Source organism: Adiantum capillus-veneris, chromosome 16 (assembly GCF_014529385.1).
Source record: "Adiantum capillus-veneris isolate H3 chromosome 16, ASM1452938v2, whole genome shotgun sequence".
Classification (NCBI taxonomy): domain Eukaryota; kingdom Viridiplantae; phylum Streptophyta; class Polypodiopsida; order Polypodiales; family Pteridaceae; genus Adiantum; species Adiantum capillus-veneris.
In genome coordinates this window covers 144345872-144370138 of record NC_140946.1, presented here as the reverse complement: position 1 = coordinate 144370138, position 24267 = coordinate 144345872, and the positions used below count along the sequence as shown (strand labels likewise).

At 42.7% G+C, this 24267-nt stretch overlaps 1 protein-coding gene across 1 annotated transcript in view; it reads right to left on the bottom strand.

Moving 5' to 3' along the window:
- Positions 1 to 6635, bottom strand: part of LOC147439998 (uncharacterized) — a 106788-nt gene extending 100153 nt beyond the window's left edge. Inside the window, exons 1-8 of the mRNA XM_086485696.1 lie at positions 6086 to 6635; positions 5898 to 6008; positions 5760 to 5816; positions 5576 to 5649; positions 5392 to 5491; positions 5237 to 5307; positions 5048 to 5151; positions 4859 to 4962 (exon numbers count right to left, since the gene is read on the bottom strand). Of these exons, the coding sequence (XP_086341822.1) occupies positions 4859 to 4962; positions 5048 to 5151; positions 5237 to 5307; positions 5392 to 5491; positions 5576 to 5649; positions 5760 to 5816; positions 5898 to 6008; positions 6086 to 6250 (786 nt within the window). The 5' untranslated portion in view covers positions 6251 to 6635. The remainder of the gene's footprint in view (positions 1 to 4858; positions 4963 to 5047; positions 5152 to 5236; positions 5308 to 5391; positions 5492 to 5575; positions 5650 to 5759; positions 5817 to 5897; positions 6009 to 6085) is intronic.
- Between the last annotated feature and the right edge of the window lie 17632 nt (positions 6636 to 24267).

Genomic DNA, 24267 nt, shown 5'->3' with positions numbered 1-24267 from the left:
TTGAGTCTAGGTCCCAAGAACCCCCACAGAAAGTATTATGTGTGCGCATGATTAGTCAGCACGCATTGTTTGAGTGTTTCATTCGTGATGGTTTCTTGTATTTTAGTCATTGTTCTTATGTGATCCCTTTTCATAGGCATGCCATATGGTACAATGAACACGATTCACTCATGAATGAGCATGGATGTATGCGGATTACTCATGAAAAGATGAAATGTTTGCACCCAAGGAATTCACATTCCATGTCTCTTCCTTGGCATGACACAGTATCCGAAAGAGCACAAGAAAGATTGAGCATCAAGCATCGGCATTTCCATTGTGATTTGCCACAGTTCATAGATTAAGAACAGAAAGACAAGTTTCGATTCCATTGTTTGCGTGTGTTTGATGAACGGGTTGGCACTCCGTCTCTATGTTCATCTACATTGCATGCACAGTCTTTTCAGAAGAATAGTCTTTTTCCAGTCACTTTACATGGAATGGGTATGTTCATGTTTTTGTGTTGGAAGTGGTTTCAGGAATTTTCATCCTCGGAGATTCTTGAAGAAGGTAGACGCATGACTATAGACGAAGTTGAAGCATTGAAGGAGCCACAGATGACTGTCGCTTTTGGCCCGGCCCAAAGAAGCAAGCGTTGCAGACCTTTATGAAGTTCAAGTATCGCATGACCCACGCATAAGAGTGGGCCGGTGAAGAGTTCTTTCCATGATTCCAGACGCTGTTGGCGATCTCCCTCGACGCCATACAGTTCGGTACCAGTATCTCACTTTAAAAAGGAGGGGATGTCACGTGCACATCTAGCCCTATGTGTGCGTGGACAACTACTTCATGACAAGGGTTCAGTTAGCTTAGGAAGTGTTCTGACACTTTTGTGAGTGTTCACAGATCGCGCATGTCCAAGCACTTAGAGTAGATGTATATCCTCTCACAGCATGATCATCAACATTACCCTCAGAATCCATCAGGAGCATTTTACAGTGCACAGAACCTAATTTCCCTATTTTAGCCATTTTTCACTTATTATTAATAAGTAACTTTGTTGGGAAACTAGGTAGGGAAAATTGGCCAAGCTAATATATAAGAAAACTAGCGCTAGCACTTTCTGGCAGAAGAGGCAGCAGGAGTCCAACCGCTCACAGTGCACCTTCTCAACAAGACTAGCGTTTTGGCTCAAGGACAGCCTAGTGTTTTCATCATATCAGCCTTTGCGTTTTGCAGACAGCAGATCAGCTTGGCGTTAGCACTTCACAGCAAATTGTGTAGCGTTTTTGCAGGAACAGCCCTGGCGTTTTTGCAACTTGTAGATCTACCAGCATTTTGCAGGTTCCCCGCAACAGTTCAGCCCACAGCATCAGCGTTTTACATTTTCAGCGATTAGACTCCGTACAACAGCCCCCAAACCTCGTAGATCTCACCTTTTCGCAGAGGATCCTCGCCTCACAATCAGATCAGCCAGCGTTTGCAGATTCAGCCCGCTATTCACAGATTTCAGCATCTACGTTTTCAACGCATCATCGTCGTCCATCATCATCGCCGTCGTCACCGACAGAGTCAAAATTCAGCAAATACAAGATTTGCAGATTTCAGCCCTTGGCGTTTTCAGTTTTCAGCCCGTCTCGTCGTCGTCATCATCGTCGTCGACATCGTCGGCAAGACCATTGCATTCAGACCATTGTAGAGATTTGTGCAATCAATAGTAGACCCCTCTCGCCATAGAGAGTGGGGCCCTTGGAGGAGGGTTTGACAACATTCTGGTGTCGTATTCTTCTCTCTCTATCTCTCAGTTTCAGCACCTTCATTCACAGTGTTTACCACTTTGTTTGTGATCATTAGCACTCTCTCACTAAGGGAACGAAAGGCTCTCCCTTCCGTAATTAAAAGGAACCCTTGAGCACAGTTCGGAGCACTCATCTTGAGCAAAGTTCAACATTCACATCCGCTGCACCTTACAGGATGCCCAAAAGCTGTAAGTGAAAAGCTTCTAAAAATAAAGCATTGGAGCCACAAGCTGCCAATAATTTTCAGCCAACACAAAAGCAAGATTTCTGTACAGCTGCCCGCTTTTTGCGCCGTAATTCACGGAAATTTCGTACGGATGCCACGTCAGCCTGTCACGGGAATCGCGCCGGAAATTGTGGAACTACCGTACTGTCTGCCACGTGTACATTCCGGGCATGTGCCTTGCTGCTAGCCGGTGTGAGTGTGTCCGGGCATGCCATGTCACCAGTATGTGACAGAGCACTAGTGACTAGAAGCTCTTAGATTAGTTACTTTAGACTTTACTATTTAGTCTCTCCATTATGGTGTGCCACTTTTTGAGTACTTTGTAGCCCCTGGTCCCCTTGGTCCCCCCACTTTTTTGTATCGTCTTGAGTCTTGACTCTCTACTTATCAATGATCATTTTGGTTTATGTAATGCTCATTCTCTTTAGTCTTTGAGTCTTGACTCTTTACATTGTAGTATTGTAAATTGTAATTTGTACAAATGTCAAGTTTCTTCAAGTGTAAAGTTTAAACCCAAGGGCCTAAGCCTTAAGACTTAAGAATTATTTGTTTTTTTATTTTGAACGTACGTAGCGTCATCGTACATCATAAAAAATTTTAGTTCGTTTAGTACCGCACATCGTCGTACGTGCACAAAACGTATGGGACCGTACAAACCACTATTCTTTCTGTGTTAGAAAGTGCAAGCGGGAAGCTACCTCTTCAAATTTTCGAATGGACCGCCGGAAGTAAGAACACAAGCCCAAGAAGCTTCTAACTTCATGAACATTCGGGCCAATCACGTATAGTCTCAATCTTGGCCGGGTCCATCTGTACTCCTGCTGCTAAGATGATGTGTCCCAAAAAGTGCATCTCCGGCAAGAAAAATTTACTCTTTTTGGCATTGATAACTAACTTGTGATCTCGCAATGCCTGAAAGACCTGTAGCAGATGGTATCAATGTTCTGCTTCATCCTCATCAAAGAAAGTGCCGACAAATGATCTATATTCTCTGAAAATCCTATCCATCATTTGGTTGAAAGTCGCTGGAGCATTGGTAAGGCCAAAAGGCATCACCAAAAATTCATACAAACCGAAGCTCGTCCGAAACGCTGTCTCGTAGATATCTCCCGGCTCGGATGTGATGATATCCGCTTTTCAAATCAATCCTGCTGAAGCAAGAGGATCCCTGAAGTCGGTCAAGAATATCATCGATCCTTGGAATCGGAAATCTGTTCTTGATGGTGATTTTATTAAGAGCTCTGTAATCAATGCACATTCTCAAGAGGTCTTTTCTTCTGTTGTGAAAATGACAACCACTCAGGTGTGGCTTGCTTTGGTTACTCTTTTGGATCTTGATTAGAACAATTGGATGTCAAGACACCATTTCTGCATGGTGATGTAGATGAAGAGTTGTCCTCGCAGGGGATCTCGACCCACAACGCATATTCAGCAGGAGTCCTCTGAGCAACCCCCTCCACCTCAACTTCAGCATCGCCACCACCTCCCCCCGCCTCCATCTTCGGGCTCCGTTGCTACTATAAAATTATTTGACACAAGATTAGACATAACTTAAAGACAAGGCTTCATTTTTAATGGGGGAAATGTCACGATTGAGACTATTACATCACACTCTATCTTCACAATTCTCATGGATGCAGATGCAAAGAGTGACTAGCCCAAGAGGACCCCTACTCTTGACAGGTCACTACTCTTCGCCCCAGGACAGGACATGCTTCTTCATCAACAGCCACACTCTTTCAACGACTATCCATAACCCTTTGCTCTATGGTCACGACTCTCCATTCAATGGTTGCAATTATTCATCAACGAGACGTGTCTCTCTATTAACCGTCATGTCTATTCACCATGAGATGTCTTTTCATTCATGCCCTTTCATCTCCTATATAAGGAGGCCATTGTAACTCAATTTCAATCAGCCAAGCAACATTCTTCTAGTCTCTTGAGTTCAAGCTCAATTATAGGTCTTAATCACATATATTGAGTATGATAGTTGTAGTAAGAATCTTTACAAATATAGATGTGAAGGAGCTCCGCAGCAGATTTTCACACTTCTAAACCTGCCCAACATCACCAAAGGGGAAGCAGAAGACGGAAAAGAGGATAGGCAAGCGGCGAGGTAACAAGGAGAGGATAAGCGGCACTAATGGGAAGTGTTGCCGGGTGGCAAGCGGCAATGAGAAAAGTGAGCAGCAGCAAGGGGCATCACAAGACAGCATGAGGGCCCGGGTGAGCGGCTGAGGCGCAAGGGTATATCAGCAGCTTAAGGGGTTGCTGGCAAGCAGCAGCAGGTGCTGGATAATGCCAGCAGTAGCTAACAGCGTATGGCAGAGATGGGGGAAGTACGTCTGGTGCAGGGGCTCTCTCTCATATAACTCGTGTATTGTCTACTTGCAAGTTTGTTCAATATATATGGCTCACACTCTGCAATTCTAAAGAATTGCCAAGCGTTGTGAAGTTGGCAATGGTCATGAATGAGACAATAAATAGAAAGAACATCATGCATAGCATTGACTGAAACCTATCACATTTCCACTGGCATCATCGGCGCTCAATAAAGGATGGGGTGTACAACTTAGGTATCAATATATGCTCTCACACTCAATCACAGGAGCACACATTCATACAAAAGTATGTGGACAAAATATCTATACTCGCTCCAAAGACGCAATCCATAATTTCTTAACTATACATTCATAGATACATCTGGGCATATCTAGCGTACGGAGGACATAGCTCGCCCTCCTTGAAACACAGCCACACATCGAACTACTGCGCCAAAAGCCATTGGCATAAGAAAGACTTTTTGTATACTTTGTCAGTACAAAAGGGCAAACAACTGGAGAATCCTTACAGTATAAGAGAACACACAAGAGGGTAAGCTGCTCTCTTTGTAATTGTGTGGTATAAAGGGAGAAATTTGGCGACAAGAAATCTTTAAATCTGGATCTGGCTCACCTGCACGGGGACAACAGAGCATAAAAAAAACTTCTCAAACATGACCAGGAAGGAAAAACAAAACAAAACAAACACAAAACCTCACCGTCATATATAGTCCAAGCGCGCGGATATAAAGCATGGTATGAGCAATGCTGACCATGCAAGTTCCAGTCCCAGGAAGCCACACCATCACTGTCATCTTTCTTCCTTGTACACAAAAAATGCCAACCCAATTCAGAAGGCTATGAGCAGAGAAACCCCAATGTGGTAAAACAACTACCTAAAACCATACCGTTTGTCTCCAGAAATCCCAGTTCCAAGAACAGATGAATACGACTTCCCATTCTCACGAGTTACAAAAACCTAACCACGTAGGCAAACTTAGTGAATAACTCAGTCAACCAACAAGACAGTGTCGAGAGTTTAGCCTGCATTTGCAAGACTTACAGAGAACTGGTTTCCAGGCACAACTTCTTCCTTACAAATACCAGGCAAAAGCTGAAATTGATGAAATTCACCTCTAAAGCCTCTATTGATGCTCCCTCCCCTGGAAAAACAAAATACTGTCTTTTAAAAAGAACTTAAAACACACAAAGTACTTAAAAAAGAGAAAGTGAAGCATAGTATTTACCCCATCCCTCCCAAAGGGACACCATGAGAAGCAGCTGGTTTTGGCCCGGTTCGAAACGGGTCAATGGGAGCTTTCTGCAAGTAGTCACAAAATTTACCAGTTGTAATCCTAAAGCATACAGTTTTCATGTCTTTTTTAAAGCCACATTTAATTTCACATTGAGGTGAACAATGGGTAAACCTACCCTTCCCTTAGCACGCTCAGATCGAGCATACTGCCATACTCTCAATCCTAGTCGAATCTGAAAGCAATGAATATATGAGTGCTAAACCAAGAAATTGGATTATCTATCCTGTCACTAGTGTGAAAAGTGAATTACTACCATTTTAAATGTTTCCTTGAATGTAAGAGTAAACTCTTTCAAGAAATTAGCATGAGAGTCCAGTTTCCGCCTCCAGGCTTGGGGTGGAGGAGCTCCAGCATCAGACTCCAACTGCAGAGAGACAATGCACCTAAGCAAGAACATATGGGAATGAAAATTATAGGCCAGCTAACACGATAGACGCTTACAGCTTGCATGGTGGATCTACTGACATAGCTATTGACAGGCCAAGATGGCTTCCTTTCGTGATGAAAAATGTTTGTGCCAGCCATCATTAAGTCTTGGATTCGATCCATGGCAACGGAAGGTAATTTCTGGGCTCTGTGGGAAGTCGACAAATAGGGTGCTTTCATCCACAGGTTTTTCGCTTAAGGTCGTGCCAAATCTTACAAACTGTCATCCTGAAATTGCTTCTGCCGGCCACTTTTCATCAACATCCCAGCAAACTTGGTCACTCTGAGCATTTCAAAGCAATTGCTTGAAAAATTGTATGTATCCGATTCATGCGGAGAAGTCGTCAATGGCCAACAGTACCAATCTTTAATAAAAGGGCCAAAAGCTTAGCTTCACACAGGTTGCTGGTGCATGAAGGAGGTGAGCCATATATGCAAAGCAAAAGCGTAGACGAGCTGAAGAAATACCACTAATCTCAATTTGCCTTAATGTTGCGATCAGAAGCACAATAATTAGATATAAGAGGCACTAAGCAGGATACACTTTCGATGCCCTTGGATACACTTTCGATGCCAAGGGCCTGCTCATGGATCAAATTTGTAACTGCAAGAAATGGCAAATTCATGCACCAAGTTCGAGAGATCGCAATGAGGATTTAAGACTAGCATCAAATATATGAGCTTGGGCACCGTCCGTGCACGGCCCACGCTTTTATTTTGTCCTTTTTGTAAACTTTATGTGTTACCTTCCTCTCTTCTGTTGCAACAACCCACCAAATTCTTTCCCGAGGTCCATCTACTTCCTTTGTGTTTTCAGCCCTTATTATTTCCATCTGCAACGCTTTGCCATAGCCGTGAAGCAGGTTTGCAGGCGCGAAGACGGCATAAATTTTGCCGCATTTTCTATTTCCTTCCATCTGCATAGGCGGCAGCGGCAGCAACAGCCAAATAGCAAAAGCATAGCCTATAGAACATCTCCCTGCGGCTTGTGTTTAGGAGCCAGTCATATTTTTTTTCGCTCACGACTGCCAATTCTAATTCTTCTACCTCGCAAATCTTTGAAGTCTTAAAAGACGGAGAGCAAAGAAGGCTTTCTTCTTTAATTTTTTATGCAGATGGTGCTGCTACAGACAATGCCAGAAAATCACTGTGATGGGTGGTAATTGATGGTAGCTTCCATCAAGAGCAGGCATTGCCATTTTGCCTCAATCCTCATTTGCGATCTCTCGAACTTGGCGCATGAATTTGCTATCCACAAAATTCCATGGGCGAGGTCAACTGCAAGAAATGGAAAATTCATGCACCAAGTTCGAGAGATTGCATATGAGGATTGAGGTAAAATGGCAATGCCTGCTCCTGATGGAAGCTAACCATCAATTACCACCCATCGTAGTGATTTTCTGGCATTGTTTGTAGCAGCACCATCTACAAAAAAAAATTAAAGAAGAAAAGCCTTCTTTGCTCTCCGTCTTTTAAGCCTCCAAAGATTTGCGAGGTAGAAGAATTAGAACTGGCAATCGTGAGCGACAAAAAATCTGATTGGCTCCTAAACACAAGCCGTAGGCAGATGTTCTATAGACTATAATTTTGTTATTTGGTTGTTGTTGTCGCTGCTGCTGCCAGATGGAAGGAAATAGAAAATACGGCAAAATTTATGTCGTCTTCGCGCTTGCAAACCTGCTTCGTGGCTATGGCGAAGCACTGCTGATGGAAATAATAAGGGCTGAGAACACGAAGGAAGTAGATGGACCTCAGGAAAAATTTTGGTGGAGGCATCAAGTGGTTGTTGTAGCAGAAGAGAGGAAGGTAACGCAAAAAGTTTACAAAAAGGACAAAATAAAAGCGTGGGCCGTGCACGGGCGCTGCCCAAGCTCATATATTTGATGTTAGTTTTAAATGCTAGTCCAGCAACTTGCAAACGCATTATGTCAGTCTTCCATACCTCCAACCAAAGTTTGACACGAGTCCACTACCCCACACAAGAGAGAAGAGAGGAGACTCTACAGTTGACACGTGTCCATACCCCACACAAGAGAGGAGACTAAGACTGGTCGTCTCGCATCCGATGTTCAATGTTGGAAAGAAAAAAGGCAATCACAATTTGGATCTGGGCTACAGTGTTACTCTATACGGAAAGACAAGACAGTTACAATTGGTCGTGAGTTCACACTTGGTGGACTTGACACGTGGCAGTAGTGGTGATTTAGAGAACATCGTGGCCAATTCTTCTCTGCCACAGTTTGGGGATAGGTGCAGCTGGACAATCAGAGATGTTTGATGTTATCTGTTAGTTGCCCTTTAGGGTTGTATATATGCTCACATTTGCTTGAGTCGGATAGATGGTTCTAGATGGTTTATGAGTTTTGAGTCTAGCGTCGAGTCGAGTCTACATCACACACAACACCCTCCCTGCACAAGTTCTGGGCTTGGAGCAGAGTGTGTTGACATGCCAGAGTATGTACAGGTTCATCTAAGTTAGTCGAGTTCCATATTGTTCAGGTTCTATTGTCGAGTCTATTGTTGAGTCACTTGTTTGCCATTTTGTTCTTTGTCTGCAGTGTTTTCATTCCGTTGGAGTGAGATTTCACGCACATTGCACTAAGGAGTAGAGAACACCACACATTATTCCCTCTACATGTGCTCTCACTTGTTTGCCATTTTGTTCTTCGTCTACAGTGTTTTCATTCTGTTGGAGTGAGATTTCACGCACATTGCACTAAGGAGTAGAGAACACTACACGTTATTACCTCTACATGTGCTCTCATTTTTGGCACGCCCGGTGGGACCTCACCTGAAGTTTTACTCCGTTGTGCCTACAGGTCAAGGAGCTAGCTCGTTTAAGTTCTTGCATGTGTTGGTTTGCTAGTTTGGACTAGAGTAGTCCAGCTTGGTCTATCTAGCTCAGCCCTAGACCAGCTGGTCTATTCACTCGTCCTGGTTAAGTCTCTAATCCGGTCTAGTCATTCGTCCTTGGCTAGTCTCTCATCCAGGTCACTCACACTGGTCTAGTGGAGTCTGGACCAGCTAAGTAAAAGTCTTAGTGCCCAAAGCTTGGGTGGTTTCTTATTATTGCATGACACAAATGAGACAATCCAAATATCACCAAAGTCCATTACTGAGTCCTCTGAAGATCGAAAGCGCCAACCCTTTGTGCCGAGTAGAAGTCCACCAGCCATGTTAGCTCTACCTTCCCACGCGGCTACCTCCACTCTCTCAAACAGTCCTTCACCTCCCAGGTCACCTTCCCCAGTACAGTTCTCACCCCCTGTGTTACAGCAAGCTCTTGAACAACAAGCTCCTAAACATGCAGCCATGGAGGAGCTCACAAGGTGAATATAAAGTTTTCGACTTTCAAAGGACTCTCCACAAAGGATGCAGACGACCATGCTATGAGATTTGTCTCCCTCTGCAGGGGTCGTGGGCTCAACAGAGAAGACACCTACCTAGTGCTCTTCCCTTCGACCTTGGATGGCTTAGCCGATAAATGGTATTAGCACTTTGCTGAGAACATTTTATGACTTGGGCCACATTACAAAGGCAGCTCTGTGAAGCTTTCAAACCAAGGGACTTCCAAGAAAAGTTTTTGGAAAAATTGCCCAACCTCATGCTATAGCCACATGAGACTTTTGCAGAACTCATGACAAGGACAAAGTCTCTAGTCGCAAAGCTTCCTCAACAACCAGGAGAATTCATGGTCGAGAAGTGGGTAGAGAAGGCTCTTCTTGACTTCTCAACAAGAACTCAAAGAGAGTCTCTGACCTAAAGCCACTCTGGAAGAATTTATTGTTGTTGCTACTAGGATAGAGGGGACCAGGAAGTTGTTCATTGACTATCCTCAAGTAGAGACTGTCTCAATATTTTTGGAAAGTCCCTCTGACCCTTTGACTTCTTTACGCAAGGAGCTCGAAGCCCTGAAGTTACAACGAGCTCTTCAAGAGGAGAGATCATTTTCTCTTCGATGGGAGAAGCCTCCACATCAAGAAGCTTTGGACCAGATCAAGCAGGACCTGGAGGAGCTCAAGGCTCATCAGGAATCTAAGGCTATGATCTGGTGTAGCTCATGTTGTTCTCCCGTGCATCCTCAGTAGGAATGCCCGCTTCGAGCTTACTGTCACTTATGTGAGAAGTCCGGCCATGATGACAAGGAGTGCTACTATCTGAAGGGATTGCGGCAAGTACAGCAGAACCTCACCCCTACGCTTCAACACGGCTTGGCTCCCGCATCCAATATGGTTCTCCCTATGGCCATCCAAACCACATGCCCCCTCTGTGACAACCCCTCCTACTATGCAAGGTATGCAAAGCGCCTTTCCATCTCAAATTTTTTATAGTGCTAGTGCCCCCGCAAGTCCTCAGATCTTCTACACCTCGGCTTCCACCCTTGTGCAGCAAGAGCAGAGACCACCTTGTCCCCCGCCACGTCCGTACAATCGCCCCATTTTGTGCTACAAGTGCGAGGACTATGGGCATTACCAAAGCAAGCATCCCTTGCCTGAAAGGTCTTCGCCTTGCGGTCATTGCCCTGAGGCTAAGGATCACTACAGTAAAGATTGTCCCAAGCAACGGGCATCCACCTCTTCCAACCTCAGTCAAAACCAACAAGAGCTCACATTTTCAAAGATCAACCTTATTGCGGTAAGCACCATTCCTCAACCATCACTTGATACACACGTGGTTACCCCTAAGGATAGTGTGCAACAAGTGGAGGAGCCCATTGGTGTCCTCACTAGGTCACAAACGAGCAGCCATAGGCCTCAGTCTTCCTGAAGGTCTAACTCTTCCATTTTCTCCTCAACAACCTAGTCCGTCTGCAACGTCTTACAAGCCACCCCGTGGTGCCAATAGCCGACCGACTTCTATGATATCTGATATTGATGGGGCCTTCTTGGAAGCAGTAGTTGACTTGCAGCAGATGAAAGTCCCAAAAAACACCTTGACCAAAAGCGAGAAGCCTACAACGGAAACTATCTAGAAGAACACCTTTCAGGAAGTCTCCCTTTATGCCATGCTAAAGCTCGATGCAAATCTAAGAAGTGACACCCTTTCAGCCATTCAGTCTCTATACCCGGGTGCAAGGCCTAGTGGTAGGCACCTCTCTGTACAGTCCTCAGAGTCCTACATGATTTCATATCCCGCCGCTCCCCTCACCAATTATATATAGGAGTCCTCGTCTCATTGTATCTATTGTTGGGCACCAATTCTTCGTTGTCATAGTCGATGGTGGATCTGGCATCAATCTGATTTCGGAATTCACTATGTTGGCTTAAGGTATGTAGCCTACCTGCCCCTCTCCCTTCACAATTACATTGGCCGACCAGAGGGTAGTATACCCAGAGGGCATAGTGGACTAGGTGCCTATGTAAATACAAGACTTCACATTTAACTTGGATTTTGTCGTGGTCTTCCCCAGGTTGAGGGAAGATTTCCTTTGCTCATCGGTAGACCATGGCTGCGGCACACTAAAGCCCTTCACGATTGGGGGAAAAACACCAAGTGGATACATACTCCAGGCTCCCCAATGTAGCCAATTCGACTTGAAGAAGGTATGGATCCAGTGGTTCATCATAGTTTTTTGTCAGTGGAGTCCAACCCCGACCTGGAACAACCTACCCCACCTGACGCGTCTGACGAAGATCTACTATAGTGGTTGGAGGCTACCACATCCCTACCATGCTATGTGGTCTCTGTTTGACCCTTGCATGTTGATCCACCCTTTTCCCCTACTATAATTGAGCCACATCATCCAAAAGCCAGTGTGACAGTTACTGAAATTCATGCGTCTGTTGCCCCCTTGATGGAAGCCATCGGCCTTGGTGAACCTATAACACATCATAGAAGGGGAAAGAAATCTCCTTTGCAAGAGTTCATCAACGTCTCACCACTCACCTTAGCCTTATTATATTAAAGTTTTAAAAAAAGAAAAAAATATATTAAAACATGAAACAATAGCTAGCTATGTGGATAAACATGAAACTACAAAGGGCCTTCTCCATCCTAAAGTTATGCATGCGCCTCCATGTAAATCAAGCACTGTTAGAGATGAGAAGCTAAACATGGATGACATCTTCTGTCGAGGCATGGGCATGATAGAGTGAATTGTGCCCACATTTTACCAAATGGTAGCACCTATGTTAGTTTCTTAAAGCTTTGTCTTGCAACAAAGTGCACATGGCCTACACTTTTGTTATCAATTAGATTAATCACTACCACTTGATTAACATAATTTAGCATGCTTCACAAAATTAGAGAGAGAAAGAGGGGGGGAGAGAGGTGAGGTGAATGGACGACATAACAAAAAAATTTCATAACTTAAAGTATACAAAATATTTATGAATCATCTTCCAAAAGATCTCTACAAGAAGCGTCATCCAATTCTAAGCCCATGGCTCCTAAATCAATAAAGAGAAAAATAGAAGTTTTGTTTGTGGATGTGTTGGTTTCATCATCTTTGAATTCGTCATCCTCCATCTCATCATCATCATCATCATGGCAATCATCCTTGCTAAGACTCGTGGCCGTGGGACTTGAATCATCTTTGTCTCCCCCTCAAAAGTAGGAGATGGAAGAGGGTCGAAGATGGTCTTCACTTTAGTAGCGGAAAAAATGGTTCTCCCCCAAGGTGTTACGGGAACTACGAACCAAAGTTTTGGTTGGTGGAATGCTGGGATATAGATGACCTATAGAAGAGAAGCTCAAAGTGAGTAACACTGGTATAATTAATGTTACAAGCAAATAAGGGTAAAGAAGGTAGTCACTCACCTGCTCACAATTGCATGCCAAAACTAAATTATCATACCTCCCTGTGTGATACACACTAGAGTCCATCATGTACATGCCATTCTCATGCCGTCTAGACACTTTTGCAAACCACTTGCACTTGAAGATGAGGGTATGAAAGGTTCTAAAAATAACCTTTAGTATCCTTTCAATAGTCCCACAATACGTGGCTTCATCACCATATGTGTCAAAATTGCCCATGCTGCCATAGTCCATGGTGGTCTGATGCTCATCAATGTGGTGTGTACGAAAGTGTTGACCCTTTTACCACATAGAGTTAAAGGAAAGGCACTCCAAAATAAGAAAATATCCTTTATCAGTTACAAAGATAAAAGCAAGAAAAAACTATACAATATGGTTTAAGTATATGAGTACTCTACCTTTGGTATGCAACCTCGTGCATACTCCTATTCTTTGTTGGTGATGTCTTCTCCGCGTGATTTTGCTTCGGTCACTCTCTCATGAATCCACTCGGCACTAATGAGATCTGGGAAACATGCAAGGTGTCTAGGCGGTGGGGGTGCCTTCCTTCCTCCATGCGCTTGCTTCCATGCTTCCCTTTCCTGCAAACGCCTTGCCTTTGCCATTGTCCACAAGTCCACCCACTTGGTCATAACCTTTGCATTAATGATACAAAAGTTATTGACCTTTCGAGATAGCTTCATATCCATGTTAAATAACTTTCCCTTTCCACTTGGCAAGTGTGAATCATCCTTGCATCCTCCTCGTCTGACCCACATGCGAGGCATTGAGGGATCAACTTGTGCCAAATACTCTGAACGAGAATGAACACTTGAACTGGAGACTGAAACTAGAATGTGTATTCGGATTAATAAACACAATTACAATAGTGAGTCAAGTATGCTCAGAGCTTAATTAGGATTACAAGATACAGGAGCATACAAAGCTCAAATACTCGCTCCTAAAAGGAATACAAGTGATCAATAGCCAAGAATAGCTCATAAAGCTAATTAATGGGTTCTATTTATAGTCTTTTGACTAGCTCTTTGACTGACTATACATTGTACCAGTCATCACAGTAATTGGTATAAACCAAAATTTCTAGTCACTTTTGATAAGTTACGCAATGTCAGTCAAATGAACTCACTTCTTTTTATTTGGAGCCTTCTTCTTCGATGGTCGGTAGAGAACTCTAGGTGGTGCACTGAAACCTTCTTGATTTCCCCTCTAAATCAGGCGATAGAGAGCCTCTTGTTTGAGTTGATCCTTTTGTGCTTTCTTCATTTCAAACTCGTATGGTGTGAGGGTATTCCACGTTTTTGTGTGAGTATCATAGAGAATCCTTTGTCCTCTGGTAGTCTTGCTCTAGCTAGCTTGTGGCAATATGAAGCCATGTGAACCTATCTTTCTGGTAATGACTGATTACATTTAATTCTGGCCTCAAACAAAATCTCATCCATCTCTTTGACCTGGGGTTCAGAGGATGCTCGGCTAGCTAGCTCTTTCTATGGAATCTTTGAATATACAATTATGAGTTGGAGCAGTTGGTTGGTGAGCTTGAGGAGCCTATGAATCTGGACCCGCCACTGTCCCATCTTTAGTTTGAAATTATGTAGAGCTCATATCAAAATCATTAGCTTGGTCTTTCTTCAGAGCTTCATCTAGAACCTGGTTCCAGGCTATCCATTCGATTGTGGCTCCTTCATACCACTCCCTTAGTTTATCGACTATATTAATGTAGCTTTGTTGATCAAATGGTTATGGATATGTCGGATATAGTGCTGGGAAGAACCTTGGTAGCTCAGCCTCTTTAGCAGGTAAATGGTACATTAGCATTTAGGATGAATTCAATGAAGTTCATTACGACTTAATTCTCTTACTGCATCATTTTCTTGGCTATGTGGACTAGGTGATAGAGGCTTTTGAGGTTCCTCCCTTGCTCCCCCAGAGTCATCATGGTTTGTGGTCCCTTGTTAGTGGTGGCATGGCACTCTAGAAGTAAGTGGATCTGACAGTCCAAATTTTTTCTTGCACTCTGCACTGAACCACCATGTCTTTAATTTGCATCCTTATGTCTTTCCCCATTTAGAAACGAGGCTCTCATTTGTTTCTTTGATGGAGGCTCTTGCAATTGTCTGGTTTATTATTTTATCATTTCCACGTAGCTCCTAACCAACAACTTGCCTTGTTTGATCTTGTATAGCTCGCATAGGATGTCCTCATCTCCCTTGTTGTCTGAGTATTCCAATTAGAAAGCCTTAATGAGCTTATTATAGGACCTGAGCTGGCAAGCTAGGTAATGGTGGTAATACCATTTCTTGGCCGCCTCTTTTAGCGTATAAGGAAAATATACCCCCCATTCATCTTTGTCAATATCCTTAGTTCTGCATACTGCTCAAATGTCTGAATATGGACATCGGGGTCATCCTTCTTGCCTCCTTTGAAAACTAGAAATGAATTTTTTATGTTAGTGGAATGTTCAACGCGACTGGTTATGGCTTTGTGACTTGGTTTCTTGTCTTTGGACCACCTTTTATTGTAATGGTCGGTATCAACTTCCTAGTCATTATCTTTTTCAATCTCAGTCATTGTGTCCTCTACCCTCTTCTTTGTGCCTTATCTATGACTTCTCTTGATGCCCCCACTTTCTTCAGTATGTTTTTGACTGTGTTGAGATCCATGCGATCGATTCCATCGTTTTGCTCGCTCTGCTTGTCTGTGCCAGGAATGAGTTGAGTACTGAGAATCTTGTTGATTGATCAACTATCCTTGGTCCTAGAGGAACATCCATCTCATTCCCAGGTTCTCTCTCAGTCTCAGAGCCTCGCTTTGATTCTTCCTATATTGGACTGACACGATTCGGATAATCCATAAATCTGGTAATTGGCCTTCTACCCCGTGCAACTCTTTTGGGCAGCATGACTGATGTCTGATGACTCTAACACCAATTGGAAGGTAGTTTTTCTATCAAGAGCAACTTAGATCAAACTACCATGATCGCCAAAATGGAATGAATTGAACACTTATGAAAGCTATTCCAGGTTGATAGTTAGAATTAGTTCAGATAAGCTTAGCACTTTAGATCAGACAAGACTGGAGCTGGAAATGAGAATGAACACTAGAACTGGAGACTGAAACTGGAATGTGTATTCAGATTAGTAGACACAAGTACAACAATGAGTCTAGTATGCTTAGAGATTCATTAGGATTACAAGATACAAGAGCATATAAAGCTCCGATACTAGCTCCTAAAAGGAATAGAAGTGATCAATAGCCAAGAATAGCCCATAAAACTGAGTAATGGGCCCTATTTATAGCCTTCCGATTGGCTGTACATTGTACTAGTCACCATAGTAACTGGTCCTAGTAATTACAAACCTAGGTGCCCTTGTTCTTGCCATCTACACATCAACTCCATAAAGATGTATCAATGTCACCAAGCTGCAAAGAGATACTTCTTAAGAACTCAACATTTAATCTCTCCAGCATTGCACCTATTCTCAAATGCAAAATAGGTTCTCTTTGCATCTACCAAGCATTGTGTAGCACAATCATGTTACCATATATATGTGGTTGTGATGTGTGTGAACACACTAGGACTGTCGGGACATTTTTTCCCTCTTTAGGAGGTTTTTCCCCCGTGCATTGTATATACGCCCATCACTCTAGGGCTATCTATCTTTCCATTGCACACCAAGTAACACACTCTCTATTGTGTGCCTTGAGCTTCCTTCTTCTCCAAGCTGTGTGTGTTTCTCTGCAACCCTAATTCCAACAATTGGTATCAGAGTAGGTTACGTCCTCCCGGGCTTAGTCACCAGGTCTCCAGCACACGCTTGCTCACTTTCTCCGATTACAGTGAGGTTTGGCGAGCGCTCGCAGGTCGACAAATATTTTGGATTTTGGATTCGGGCTCATTTCGGCCCATGCTGCACATTCTATTTTGTCATTTTGTGCAATAATTCTGTCAATGTCGTTTTTTGCATAACAGGTGCCTTACAGTCTTCTACAATTTGTGCTATTTAGCACGTGTTGTTCCCGCTCCATTTCTCCTATTTTCGGGCAGTTTTCACAGTAGGTGCAACATTTACCATGGCGGACAACAACAATCTTCAAGATGTTTGCTGTTGAGGACAGGTTGGATGGGGACAATTACCCTATGTGAGCTTATATGATGCAACACGTTCTTGTGTCAAAGGGCGTCTAGAATATTGTGCAGGGCATTCATGTACGTCGTGGTTCTGAGGATGTAGGCGATGTTTAGGATATTGCAGGTCTTGCTGCAAGGATTGCTACTATTAGAGTTGTTTTGCCTACAGCAAAACAACCTTGTTGGGATGTAAAGGATGTGCAGGCTCATGCATTGATTGCGTTGTCTGTGAAGCGCACCATTGTTCCTCACATTCGTTCATCAAAATCTGCAAAACAGGCTTGGGATATTTTGGCTGGTCTTTATGCAAGCCGCAATGAGGCTAAAATTGCTTTGTTGTGTAAAGAGCTGGAGTCGAAGATTATGCATGAGGAAGATGATATGGACACTCTCCTTGCTAGTGTCAAGGATATCAATAAACAACTTATTTTTGCAGGTGAAGTCATTTCAGACAGTTCCCTTTTGCAGACTGTTCTTGATGCCTTAACAGATTCTTACCAGACTTTTGCTAGTACTTGGAGACTTATGACCCAAGGAAATCCAGAAGTTGTCAAGTTTGATGCATTATGCACATTGCTCTTGCAAGAGTCACTTTCCAAAAAAAACAGGACTAGACAGCGTGGAGTTGAACAGGCTTTTATTGCTTCTCAAAGAAAGGGTGGTAACAGCAATGCAGTCACTTCTTATGGTTCTGCTGCGAGTGGCAAAACTGCTGTTCTCAATGCTTCTGCTGGCAGCACATCGTCTGGCGATTCTGGTGATAAGGGCAAAAAGAATCTGCGTTGCCATTATTGTAAATCTAATGATCACTTGATCAAGCAATGTCCTAAGTTAAAGGCCAAAGAGGTTAAGAAGAAAGAGGGTGGTTCCACTGCAAATGCTGGTTCCACTACAAATGCAGCCATTGTTGAGTCTTCTATAAAAGGAGACTGTAATGCTGATGTTGATGCAGAATGGGCTTTTAGTGCAGAGTGTACTTACAATCTTGTTGTCTATGATGCATGCATTTCAGTTGCTGCAGATTCACATGTGTGGTATTTCGACAGTGGTGCTACAAAGCACATTACCTCACATTGTGAATTGTTCACCTCTCTCGAGTCTATCCCTCATGGGAATTCAGTCACTTGTGCCAACAATGCCTCTTATCCAGTCCAAGGAGTTGGAAAGATTGTGCTTATTGCTGCTAATGGCAGTTCTTTCACACTTGTTGATGCACTTTATGTACCTGGGATTAAGAAGAATTTTTTGTTTGTATCTGCACTTGCTAGACTTGGACTTGTAGTCAAATTTGTGGATGATAGATGTACAATTATGATCTGAGTTTTGGTGATGAAATCGTTGCATCTGAGCTTTTGTGCCGTGGGCTATATAAGCTCACTTTGTATGACAAGTGTGGACAAAATTTTGCAAATGTTGTTGCAGATTTAAGGGCTATTTTAGATGCAAAACTTTGGCATGCATGTTTTGGTCATTTCAATTTTGCCAGTTTGCTGCGTTTGCAGAAATCTGATATGGTTGCTTCTTTGCCGCCTCTTGAAGCACCTGTCAAACATGTTTATGAAGACTGTATTTTGGGTAAGATGTAGCGTTCTACGTTTCCAAAGGATGGTTCAGTTCGAGCAACATGCAGGTTGCAGCTTGTGCATAGTGATGTTTGTGGGCCCATGCAAACTCCATCCTTGGGCAATTACCTTTACTTTGTGACTTCCATTGATGATTACTCTAGGCATGCATGGGTATTTTCGCTGAAAGCGAAGTCCGAAGTTTTTATGTGCTTCAAACAATTTCTGGCTATGGCAGAAAATGTCTCAAAATGTACTATGGTCACCCTCCGTTCCGATCGAGGGGGGGAGTATATGTCTCATGAATTCAATGCATTTCTGGGTAGTCGTGGGATAAAACACCAATGTACAGTGCCTTATACACCTCAGCAAAATGGTGTTGCTGAGAGGAAAAACAGGTCACTTACGGAAATGGCACGATGTATGGTCAAAAGTCAAGCTTTGCCGCATTCTTTTTGGCTTGAGGCCATCATGTGTGCCACTTATGTACTAAACAGGTGTCCTACGAAAGCTTTGCAGTCTATTACTCCATATGAAGCATGGCATGATAGAAAACCTTCTATTGAGCACATGCGTGTTTTTGGCTGTTTGGCATATGATTTGGTGCCACAAACACAACGCAGAAAATTGGATGATAAGGCTGTCAAATGTGTTTTTGTTGGTTATAGTGCTGAAAGCAAAGGTTACAGGTTGTATCATCCACAAACAAAAGGTATTTTGGTGTCACGGGATGTAGTGTTTGTGGAAGATTCTGTTCAGCCCTTGCTGTCATGTACTAGAGACAGTAATGTAAGCTCACAAGACGTTTATGACACTTTGTTGCCTCTTTTCAGTGGTGGAAATACGAATGTAAGTTCCAATGAGGTAAATGTACAACCTATGGGGGTTTCTGAAAATGTTACGGATCAGCCTATTACTGATGCAGATGTACATGATAATGTAATGGAAATTGCCTATGAACTTTGAGAGTAGCAGAATTAGGAAATTAGGTGAAGCACTTTTGAGAGATTCTTTGTGAGCATAGTGGTTGAACTTAATTGACGGTAGCAACATAAATATGGTACTTACTTTTGCAAGAGAGAGAGTTTAGAGAACATGACAATAGTTGAGGATCGGATTCATTATAGTTTCTCCCATCAAGAGAGACTTGGTACAATACAATCTTTGTGTTCCTTGTAACCTAGGTAATGCAATGAAGATGGAAAGCTTCATGCATCACAAGCATAACATAAACTTGAAGAAAGCATTAACTATCCCAAGCCTCAGTCCCAAGGCCTCAAACACCTTCGAAGGTGGAGAGATCTAGCGGGGAATGAGGATAAGGAAGAGGAAGAAGAAACATTCCATAGGAGACAGAAATAGTTCCTCACTTATCATTACTCTTCTTGCTAGCATACATAATAGCATAGTAATGAAGATGGAGAAGAGGGAAAGCTTAAGCATTGAAGCATGACTCTTGGTTCGATTTGCATTCCATAGCCAAGAGTGTCGGTGTAGGCTTTCACTCTCACAAGCTTGGAGAAGGAGGTGGTGTTCCTCAACTTTCACCAAGTGAGAATGCCTTGCAAATGAGTGAGTGTGTGTGTGGAGATATCCTCTTAGCACCCCCTCTCCTTGCTTTGGGCGAGTGGTGACCTTTTTGCATGTTGCAAGCTCATTAAACCCCTCTCCCCCTAGCCAATCACATGCAGCATGCAGTCAAGTACATGGGTAGTCTTTTGACAAGTGTCCTCCTTACCCCTTAGAGAGAGAGAGCTTGAAAATATCTCTATATTTGTTAGATGGAGGTAGAAGCTCATTGGACCCCTCTTTAGCCCAACCAATAGCATTCAAGCACACCATGTGGTTAAGCCTAGTGAGCGTCTGACATGTGTCCCATGTGCTATTTTAGAATTCCCCTAATTTTGAGATTTTTATGCATAGGAAGTTTCTCAAGAAACTTCCTCATTAAGTGTGTAGGTTCTCTTTTTGACTCAAGCATCTTACCCCCCATGCATAGGAAGTTTCTCAAGCAACTTCCTCATTAAATGTGACAAGTACCTCAATTACCTTAGTCATCAAGCATGACAAACACCTTAGGTGGAGTTCCCACCTCAAGCACAACCCTAGCTTGCTTAAGTTTAGGTCGGGTTCCCACCTCAAGCACAACCCTAGCTTGCCTAAGTTTAGGTCGGGTTCCTACCTCAAGCACAACCCTAGCTTGCTTAAGGTTCCCACCTCAAGCACAACCCTAGCTTGCTTAAGTTTACCTCGGGTTCCCACCTCAAGCTCAGCCCTAGTTTGCTTAAGGTCAAAGGACTTTTAGCACTAACCATTGGAGGTCTTTAATGAAGCTAACCCTAAGGTCTTTTAAGCTTCATTAGTTAACCTTGCTCTTTGACAGACCATCTCTCATTTGGGCCCCTTTACCATTGGCTCCGTGTTGAGATAGATCCGTAAACACATGTCTATATTCTAACCCTTGTTCCCGTTTATTATCCCATATTAAATGATAAGTTTAATATGAGAGAAAATCATTTGGGTTGTTTAAATATTAGATATTTAATGACATTACCTCTCTCTTGAAATCATAGTCGTCCTCGACTATGAGGTAAAAGAGATAAAGTCATGGTCATTAGTCATTTTGTCTTAGCGGATAGAGGATCTCTTTTTACCCTACGACATCATTCCAAGATGGATGACTAATCCATTTGGTGCTTGGGAGACATAGCTGCCGCAAGCATGTCTGCTCTTTAGTCCATTTCATCCTCCCAAGTAGAGTGACAAATTCTACATGGTGTTTGAGAGATGTCGTGATCCCAAACATGATTCTTAGTATGCATACTACTTAAATTTGTGCACAATAAAGAGAGAATCAGTCTTATAATACAAAAACATTGATCATTTAAAAGAAACATGTACATTTGGTTACTCTAATGTAGCATTGTAAGCGTTGAAAAGGTTCATAATATCCTTAAGTTGGATTCCTTGTATCCATCTAGCATCTTCAAAAGGATAATTTTTGAAGTTAATAAGATACCGTCGGATAATCTTACCATGTCGTAGTACCTTGTCTTCATGCCAAAGGATAGCTTCGGGTTGTAGTACCTCTTCTTGATCTTCAATTTCGGGAGGGTCTTCAATAATTGGTTCATTTGGAGGCTCTCCTTTGTAGGGCTTGAGTAGGCTCACATGAAAAGCAATGTGTATGAGCCAATGGTTAGGTAACTTGAGTTGATAAGACACCTCATTGATTGGCTTCAAAATTTGAAAAGGACCATCGTATCTTTTTGCTAGTTTAGCATAATACTTTTGATGGCCCGTAGAATTTTTGCGTCATTTGCCTCAATCGAGCCTTAGGAAACTTAAGTAAGACCCAATCATTTTCTTTGAACATTAAGGCACTTCTGTGCTTGTCAGCAGCAGCTTTTTGCCTTAGTTGGGAGATAGATATAACCTCCTTAATCTTTTAAAAAGATGTTTGCAGGTCACGGCTATACTCATCGACAACGAAGATCTTCCCATGTACTTTAAGTAGCAAGGGACTTTTAGGTCTTCCCTCTATGATTTCAAAAGGTGCTTTTCCCGTGGAAGTATGGATAGTATTATTATACGCATACTCTACAAGAGGTAAGTACTTTTCCCATTGTGAGCGTTGATCTACTTCTGTAACATAGGTCTTTAGTAGATCAAGAATCGTAAGATTGGCTATCTCACTTTGGCCATCCGTTTGTGGGTGATAGGCTGAAGAGAAATTCAATCTTGTACCTAGATTTTTGAAGAGACCTTTCCAAAAATTACTGGTCATTCTAGGATCTCTATCTGACACGATGGATGTTGGCACTCCATGGTGTTTGAAAATATGTGATATGAAGAGAGTTGCCATTTGGTGTGCCTTAATAGTCTTCTTGACAGGGATAAAGTGTGCTTGCTTGCTAAACCTGTTGACTATTGTCCATATTCCCGTATTCACATGGATAGATTTTGGTAATCCAAAGATAAATTCCATAGATATGCTCTCCCATGGTGAATTAGGAATTGGCAATGGCTGGAGTAATCCAGGTTGCTTCCCTCTATCATACTTGGTCTTTTGGCATACTACACATTTTGAAACATACTCTTGTATGTCCACTTTCATGGTAGGCCAATAAAAGTACGTCTCTATTCCTCGAAGAGTAGGTTGAATGCCTCTATGCCCCGCATAGGGAGGAGCATGGGATTCATACATGACTTTCTCACGAAGGGAGTGGGTAACACGTAGCCTATTTCCATGGAGAAGATAACCATCCTGCAAGGTGAATGGTTCCTCTTTCTTCCCCAAAGCAAGGTCTGACATTATGTCTTTAAAGTCAGGGTCGGTAGCATACTCATCTATCATAGAAGATAGATCATTGTGAGTTGCTATTGACACATCATTAACTTTTGGTCGTCGTGAAAGTGCATCAGTCACTTGATTGTGCTTACCAGCAATGTGAGCAATGTGGAAATTAAATTGTGAAAGAAAATTTGCCCACCTCATTTGTTTGTCTAAAAGCTTTGTTTGCGTCATGAAGTACTTGAGACTTTGATGATCTGTTCGTAAGATGAATGGAGTCCCCAATAGATAGTGCTTCCATGTGTCTAGGGCATGTAGAACAGCTAACAGCTCTTTCTCATAAATGTCTAAGACCCGTTCATCCGTGTTGAGCCTTCGGCTCTCATATGCTATGGCATGCCCTTCTTGAAGCAAAACTGCTCCAAGGCAATCACCACAAGCATCACATTGGACCTCAAATGGCTTTGAGAGATCCGGAAGCATAAGGACTGGTTGGGAGATAAGCTTCTCTTTGAGCTTGTCAAAAGAACTTTGCTCCTTAGTAGTCCATGAATACTTAACGTTTTTCTTTGTTAAGTCACGTAATGGTCCTGCTATTTGAGAGAATTTTTCTATGATTCGCCTATAGTATGCACACATACCAATAAAGCTTCTTAGCTCACATAGATTCCTTGGATTAGGCCATGCTTTTATTACCTCCAACTTTGATGGATCCATACGGATACCATCTCAAGAGATAATATGACCTAAGTATTGAATCTCTTGAAGGAAAAATTCACTTTTCTTTTGATTGAGAAAAAGCTTATTCGCCCTAAATGCTTGAAAAATCACTTGGAGATGTTGCTTGTGTTCCTCCAAGGAATTGGAGTAGATGATGATATCATCAAAGAACACTCCAGTGAATTTGCGATATTGTAAATTTTCTCCATTAATCGATTGAATGTAGCTGGTGCATTAGTCAAGCCAAAAGGCATGACTAGATATTCATAAAGGCGAAGCGTTGTACAAAATGCGGTCTTTAGGACATCTTCATTTACTATGCGATCGGTTAGTCCTCCTTCTTCGTGGAGCCACGTCTTCGGAGGAATTTAGGGATTCATTGCTTTTTTAATCTTTGGATTCCTCCTCTCGTATGAGAGAGAGTCTTCTTTTGGGGGTCTCTTCAAGAGGCCTCGTAAGCTCTCTCTCCTCTTGGAGAGGAAAGGAAATCCCATAATCACGAAGTTGTTGAGTAACTTCGGCTTGCAAAGTGGGGTTGCCCATAGCTTGTTCCAACCTAGAACAAGATAATTAACAAACATGGGTGGATCATCATTGGCACCTTCATGTGAAAAATCAAAGTTATCAATGTTCATTGTCCTCTCTTGGTTATTGTCAGCCATGCTAATTAAACTTAAGTGTTTACTTAGTGTATGCTTTGGCAATTCAAAACCTTAGTTGCTACTCCTCTTAG